Raw genomic sequence first — 7401 nt, 5'->3', positions numbered from 1 at the left:
TAAAAATTATTGCTGTAATAATTGTTAGTAATATCATAATATAGTCATATTTAATAGCTTATTAGCAATGCTAAGTAAGTGGGAGTTTACTGTATATAAATTCACGATTTTATAAATAATTTGAAATATATTTTAATAAATTAAAATAAAATTTAAAATTTTGTTTATATTTTAAAATAAATTATATAAATTTTTTATTTATATTAAATTTATTTTCTTTTTTGTTTATTGAATTTTTCATAGAAGAAAATGAATTCATATGAATTATATTTTTTATATTTTTTTAATTTACTGAAAAATTAATTTTTTTAGAGAAGCACATAAATTATACAATGGATTGTTATTAGAAATACAAAAAGTAAATAAAGAAATAGAAAAAGAAATGGAAAATAATGAATATTTGACATCGTGGAACTTTCGAATAGAAAATAATATTAAAATTACATCACGAGCAATATCAGTATACAATGAAAAAATTGCAAAAAATAAAGAAGAATTGTTAAACTTAACCAAAATTAATGAACAAACAGAATATGATTATAATGTTATATTTAGTGTATGTTAAATATATTATAATTGTTAAATTAAAATATTACAACTGTTATTATAAATAAAACTGATATAATTTCAGAAATATCAAAATTATCTTTATGAAGAAGAACAAATAAATAAAAAGCTTGAAATTACTTTTCAAAAACAAAATAATTTAGAAAAAACAATATTTGAAAAATTGGAAGAAAAAGTTTTATGCAATAAGACAACTAAATATATAAATGAATTATTAATGAGTACAAAAAATATTGTATTAGAACATGAAATTTCTATTGCACGTATAGAAAATACATATGGAAATAATCTGTTACAATTAGAAAAACTTAAAAATCTCATTGAAATTAAAAAAACAGAATTATTAGAACTCACACAGAAGAATACTGGGAAAGAAAAACAAATAGATGAATTACAAAAAGAAACAAAAAAATATGAAGCAATGATAGGAAAGTCGCAAACAAAACTTCTTGGAATAAATAAACTTATTGAACAGGTTGTATATTTTTTTCTTTTATTTTTTAATTTAAAATATAATTTGATTATATTTTATTACATTAGAAATTATATATTTATACATAAACAATTTTAGATATTACCAAGTATTGGTGGAGAAGAATTGAGTCCACAAGATTTAAAAATAGTTAGTTTAGAAAAAAATATTCAAGAACTTCAACAAAATATTAAAAAAGCACAACAATTTTGGTTGCGTCAACAAGGTTTTTTTGTTTCATTAAGTCAACAAAGAGAATCACAGTTAAGAGAATTAAGTCTTCTTGAAAAGGAAATTATGATAATAGGACAAAAAAATTTTAAATTGGAATATGCATTAGAAATGCTTACAAAGGAAGAAGCAAATGTAAATAAAATTATAACTTCTCTTAATCAAAAATTATCCCGTATGAATTCAAATTTAGTAGTACAAAAAGATTTAGAAAAAGAATTGGAAGATAAAAATTGTATAATGAAAAATGAATGTCTTTTATCTTTTCAAGAATTAGAATTAGAAGTTATAAAAATACAAAGTGATTTAAAAAATTTATGTACAGAGAAAATTATACTTAAGGAAGAATTAAATTCTGCACAACAAGAAAGTTTAGCATGGGAAAAAAAGGTAATTTATACTTTATTTTTTATCACAATATCACTTATTTTTTTATAATTGTTATAATATTAATATAATTAAGGTACAATTGTTACAAGATACGATTAAAAATATGAAAGAAGAATCAAGTACTGGAGGTATAGCTTCAATGAAAAGTGAAATTCATAGAATGGAAATGAGACTTTCTTATTTAAAAAAAATTCAAGAAAAATTAATTCATGATATGAATCTTTGTATTACAAGAAGAGATATTATAGTTGACAAAATGTTTGGTAAACTTAAAAAGAATCCAAAAGTAAAACATAATGAAAAGATTATAATGTATAAACGTTTATCTGATCAAAAAGTAAAAATCAAACAACTTTTAAAAGTAAATTAAAATAATTAATTTCTATGAGATTATTAAATTATTATTATATTTTATTATTTTATAAATCATATATTTATATATTATATATTTTATCATTAACAGATTACAAAACAAACTGGCAATATGATAGAAAAATTAAAAATTCAAATAACAAGTATTCAGAATAAATTAATTAAATGTCAAGAATTTTTACAAAATCTAAAAATACATGTTCAAACTATAGAAAACGAAATTGAACAAATGGAATTATTAAAATATCACGTATGTTTTTAGATATATCATATCATTAAAATTATTCCTTAATTTTTTTAATGTTATTTTAATTTTAATTTTTTAATTTTTCAATTTTTAGAATTTACATAGTTTAGTTCTTAAGCAAAGAAAAGTAAAACAATTATATGATATAAAAAATGGTATATATAAAATGATTTATAAAAACGAAAGTATAATTGAAGAAAATTTGCAAAGAGAACATTATTGTAGAGAATATTTAAAATGTACATTAGAAAAAACTAATCATGATTTTCCAACATTAAAAAATAGCATAAAAAGAGTGTTGCTTACTTTGCAAACATTTTAAAAAATTAATGAATGTATAAGATAAGGTAAAATAATTATTATGTTATCATAAATGAATACAAAGGTACAAAGTTCTAGTAACCGTTTTAAAGAAGTATTTTACCAAGTTACAATAGAATAATATATGAAAATTTTCAATGTTGTAAAAAATATAATTTGAAATTATATATTTAAATATTTATTAATATTTAAAGAAATATTAAAGAAATAAAAAAATTTGGTAAAAATTGAAAGATTGAAAATATTATGATCTAAGAAGAATAAAGAAAATATAGATAAGAACTTCATATTAGCGATAGACGAATTATATCAATTCGATCAAGATTAATTTTAATCCAGTCATATTCATATCACTGATATGAAATTAAGGTAAATCATCAAAATATCATTACTGTCTGTAAATCATATATCGAATTTAAAATAGATAAATATAAAAACATTTTTATCTTAAATTGATTTTCTAAATTTTTCTAATTTTATTTATTTATAATATATATGCAAATATATATTATATATAATATATAATATAATAGTGTAAACTATAATAATAAGAAATATTTTGTTTCATTACTTATAGTAATAATAATAGATAATACTATATATAAAAGAATAAATATTTAATTTAATATAAATAAAATTCTACCAGCAATAGATTTAAATTAAAGTAAAATGTAAGTAATTATTCTATGTTTAAAATATTTAAAATATTTTATTAAGATTTTAAGTTTTTTTATCTAATTTTTTTATCTAATCACATATTTGTTGCAAGAGTGACATAATTAAAAAATTACAATTTTAAAGTAAATTTAATAATTTTGAATTATTATAAAAATATCAGAATGTCAAATTTAAAGTTTATAGTTTAGAAATTCATTTATAGAATTCTACTAGTTACAAATAACAGTAGTTTTTTCTCTATTAATAATACAATAAATGCAAATTTTAAATTATATTATTTTTGCAATAAGTATGCAATAAGTTTTGACAATTATTTAAGAAATTATTTAAGAAAATCACAAATAAAATTAAATTAATTATTTTTAGCTATTTATTGAAATAATTTCAAGAAAATGAATGAGAATCATTTTGGAATTTCACAACAGATTTTAATTTCCAATACTGGAGATCAAGTTATATCATCAAACAGACTAGTTCAATATATTGCTAGTTTGGCATCAACTCTTGGAGCTTTAGCAGCTGGAATGACATTAGCATGGACTTCTTCTGCTGGTGATGATGGCAAAAATCTAGAATCTTTATACAATATACATATATCTAAAGATGAATTTTCATGGATTAGCTCATTAGTTGCAATAGGTTCAGCAGTGATATGTATTCCTATTGGTATTCTTGCTGATATGATAGGAAGAAAATATTCAATGCTCTTGATGGTGGTACCTTTTACTATAGGCTGGTTGCTTATAATTTTTGCCAATTCTGTGATTATGTTTTATATTGGTAGATTCATTACTGGTCTTAGTGGTGGAGCCTTTTGTGTAACAGCACCAATATATACAGCAGAAATAGCTGAAAATGAGATCCGTGGAACTCTTGGATCATATTTTCAATTACTTCTTACTACAGGCATTCTTTTATCATATATTTTAGGAACTTTTGTTAATATGCGAGTATTGTCTATTATATCTGCTCTTGTACCGCTTATTTTTTTTGTAATTTTTATGTTTATGCCAGAATCACCATCTTATTATTTAAAAAAAGGCAATGAAGAATTTGCTAGAAAAAATTTAATTAAATTACGTGGTATTCAATATAATATAGAAAATGAGTTACAAAATCAAAAAGATGCGTTAGAAGAAACTAATAAAAATTCGGTTTCTTTTTGGACTTTAATTAAATCTAAAACGACTTTAAAAAGTTTTATAATTGCTTATGGTCTAATGTTTTTTCAACAATTAAGTGGCATCAATGTTGTTATATTCTATACTAACAGTATTTTTAAAAAAGCTAATACTGATTTAAATCCTGGTTATTCAACTATTATAGTAGGTGTAATACAAGTCTTGGCTGTATTTGTAAGTACATTAATAGTAGATCATATAGGTAGAAGAATATTACTATTCATATCTATAATATTTTTATGCTTAACATCTTGTATACTTGGAGTTTATTTCTACCTTTCAGAAAATGAAATAGATGTTAATTCAATTAAGTGGTTACCTTTAGTTTCTGTATGTATTTTTATTATAATGTTCAATATTGGTTTTGGTCCACTTCCATGGATGATGATGGGTGAAATTTTTGCGCCAGAAGTAAAGGGTGTAGCTGCAAGTAGTGCTTGTCTTTTTAACTGGATATTAGTTTTTATTGTAACTAAATTTTTCAGTGATCTTTCAGAGACAATTCATCTTGCTGCTACATATTGGTTATTTGCTGTAATTTGTCTTATTGGAAGTTTCTTTGTATACTTTATAGTTCCTGAAACGAAAGGAAAATCTTTAGAAGAAATTCAAAAAGAATTAAGTAACTTATAATATTATTGTTTAAAAACTATTTATCTATAAAATTTATCAATTTATTTGGACTAACAAAATAATGTTGTTTTTGTGAATTCAAAAATAAATCATTTACTATAAGATATCTACAGTGTTTAAATTATTTATATTGTAAAACTGTTATAATTTACTAATAAATAGATTATATAAAATATAGATTAAATATATAAAAATTATAGATTATATAAAAAGATATAAAATAATTGGTATTTGCCAAAATATATATACAGGATATTTATAAAAATGTGAGATATCTTTTGAGGATGGATTCTAGATAACAAAACAATAAAAAAAATTCATATATATATATATTCGATAAGAATTAATTAATGAGTTATAAATATTTTTAAATTTATATTAGATAGAGCAAAACACCGAAAGAATGAGAATGCTTAGTTAGATGCGCGATAGTACTGTATTGTAATGTCGCTTGTGTAGTGGAACTCAATAAAAGTAATATATTGATACTTTTTTTATATACAATTGATTATTTCAAATGAATTTCAATATATAATATATATTATATATTATTATATATATATATATATAAAATATAAAAGATAATGTACAATATACACGAATATCTTGTAATGTAACTATGCAATATTTCTATATCATTTAAAAAAAAAATTTTAATTATTTGAATCTATGTAATTAGTTATTTAATAGAAACTTACCTCAGAGAAATTATAGCAAATTTCATAATATTTAGAGTTATATGATAATTATACAGTATCTCATTTAAAATCATAAATAAATCATTGTATTCATTCAACTTGCCGTACTTATCGAAATCTATAGAAGCAAATCAAAATAAATTTCTATAAGATTTTGAATTAAAAAGGTTGAATGTGTTTTTATGTGACAATTGTTTTTCTATTTTCACATATACAAGAAAGTCCGAAATACTAATGATACTTGAATCAATTTGAATTTTAGATTATTAAATTATCCAATCAAATCATTAATAAATATTTATCTTTATTTCATTTACACTAAATATTTTTCATTTTTATGCAGAGAAATGTCAATCAATTTGGATATCACTTATTAATAATATGAATCAATATTACACATTAATATCACATATAAATGCATAATATCCATAAAAAATGCATACATATCGCAATTGTTTTTTTTATATATGTTTGAATGAATATTACAAATTCATTAATTTTTTTTTATATGTTCATTTGTAATATACGTTACATGAATATTATGAACTAATGACTTAACTTATTTTTAATTAAGTCCAGAACTAAATAACTATCTTAGTAACAGGAAAGATTGTTGACCTAGATTTTCATATTTTTATATTTAAAATATACAAACATAATTCGATTTCAAATATTACTATTTCATTTTTTCTTTCTATCAATTCTCTTTTTCTAATGCCCAGCATTCAATTGTTAGCAACGCTATTTCAATAACACATTGTCGCGTTGCGAAGTCAAGTTTAGCAAGTTGATAAAATAATAGATATTTGAATATTTGTTTAAAATAAAATTTTAATTAAATAATTTTTATATAAAATTAAATTGTATAATAATAAAATTGTATATAAATTGTATAATGTAAATATAAATTGTATAATAATAATAATCAAAATAATTTTATTCAAAGAAATTAATGTGAATAATGAATAAAAAAAAAATCTAATATATAATAGTAATGTGAAAAAGAAAAACGCAATGCTTATATGATTTTTTTAGTGAATATATAAGATAATGGCATTAGCGTTATATTAAAATGTAGATATTGAATTTCAACTTTTTTGTTTAAATTAATCTCATATCGGAATAAAAAATAGTGAATTTAAATGAAATAGAGATAAGATTTTTCAATTGATACAATTGGTCTATAATTTTAAAATGGTTTAAATATCATTATCATATGATTTTCTTGTACATATAAGAATAAGCAAGTTTATATATAAAAAAATATACTTTTCTAATCTGAAATCTTATGTTTTGAATATATTTTGATTTGCTCCTATAGATTTCGGTAAATAAGCAGATTGAGTGTCATACAATAATTCAACTATGGATTTAAATAATATGTTATAATATTATGTTTGATAAAATAATTTATGTACGATTTATATAAAGTCGTGTATATGTTAATATTCTAGAATTTACTAAAACTTATTCGAGATAAATTTTTGTTAAATAAAAAGTTACATAATACATATATTATATTATATTACACTGAAATTTATTTGAAATAATTGCATATAAAAAAGTATTAGTATATTTACTTTCATTGAGGGTTCCGTTATGCAAGCGATA

General features: G+C 20.3%; 2 protein-coding genes across 2 annotated transcripts in view; both read left to right on the top strand.

Moving 5' to 3' along the window:
* LOC116186164 (coiled-coil domain-containing protein 40) overlaps positions 1–2967 on the top strand; it is an 8535-nt gene extending 5568 nt beyond the window's left edge. Inside the window, exons 4-9 of the mRNA XM_031512598.1 lie at positions 313–556; positions 632–1042; positions 1139–1660; positions 1734–2021; positions 2124–2282; positions 2374–2967. Of these exons, the coding sequence (XP_031368458.1) occupies positions 313–556; positions 632–1042; positions 1139–1660; positions 1734–2021; positions 2124–2282; positions 2374–2601 (1852 nt within the window). The 3' untranslated portion in view covers positions 2602–2967. The remainder of the gene's footprint in view (positions 1–312; positions 557–631; positions 1043–1138; positions 1661–1733; positions 2022–2123; positions 2283–2373) is intronic.
* Positions 2968–3644: 677 nt separating this feature from the next.
* LOC102677444 (facilitated trehalose transporter Tret1-like) lies at positions 3645–5198 on the top strand. Its single transcript, XM_006620099.2, has one exon. It carries the CDS (start codon positions 3671–3673, stop codon positions 5090–5092), a length of 1422 nt encoding a protein of 473 aa, XP_006620162.1. The 5' UTR covers positions 3645–3670; the 3' UTR covers positions 5093–5198.
* The last annotated feature ends 2203 nt before the right edge of the window (positions 5199–7401 follow it).

Source organism: Apis dorsata, unplaced genomic scaffold (genome assembly GCF_000469605.1).
Source record: "Apis dorsata unplaced genomic scaffold, Apis dorsata 1.3 scaffold_483, whole genome shotgun sequence".
NCBI lineage: Eukaryota > Metazoa > Arthropoda > Insecta > Hymenoptera > Apidae > Apis > Apis dorsata.
This window is presented reverse-complemented; position numbering and strand designations above follow the sequence as displayed.

Coding starts and splice junctions, on each gene's coding strand:
- LOC102677444 (XM_006620099.2), top strand. CDS start 3,671: ATGAATGAGAATCATTTTGGAATTTCACAACAGATTTTAATTTCCAAT.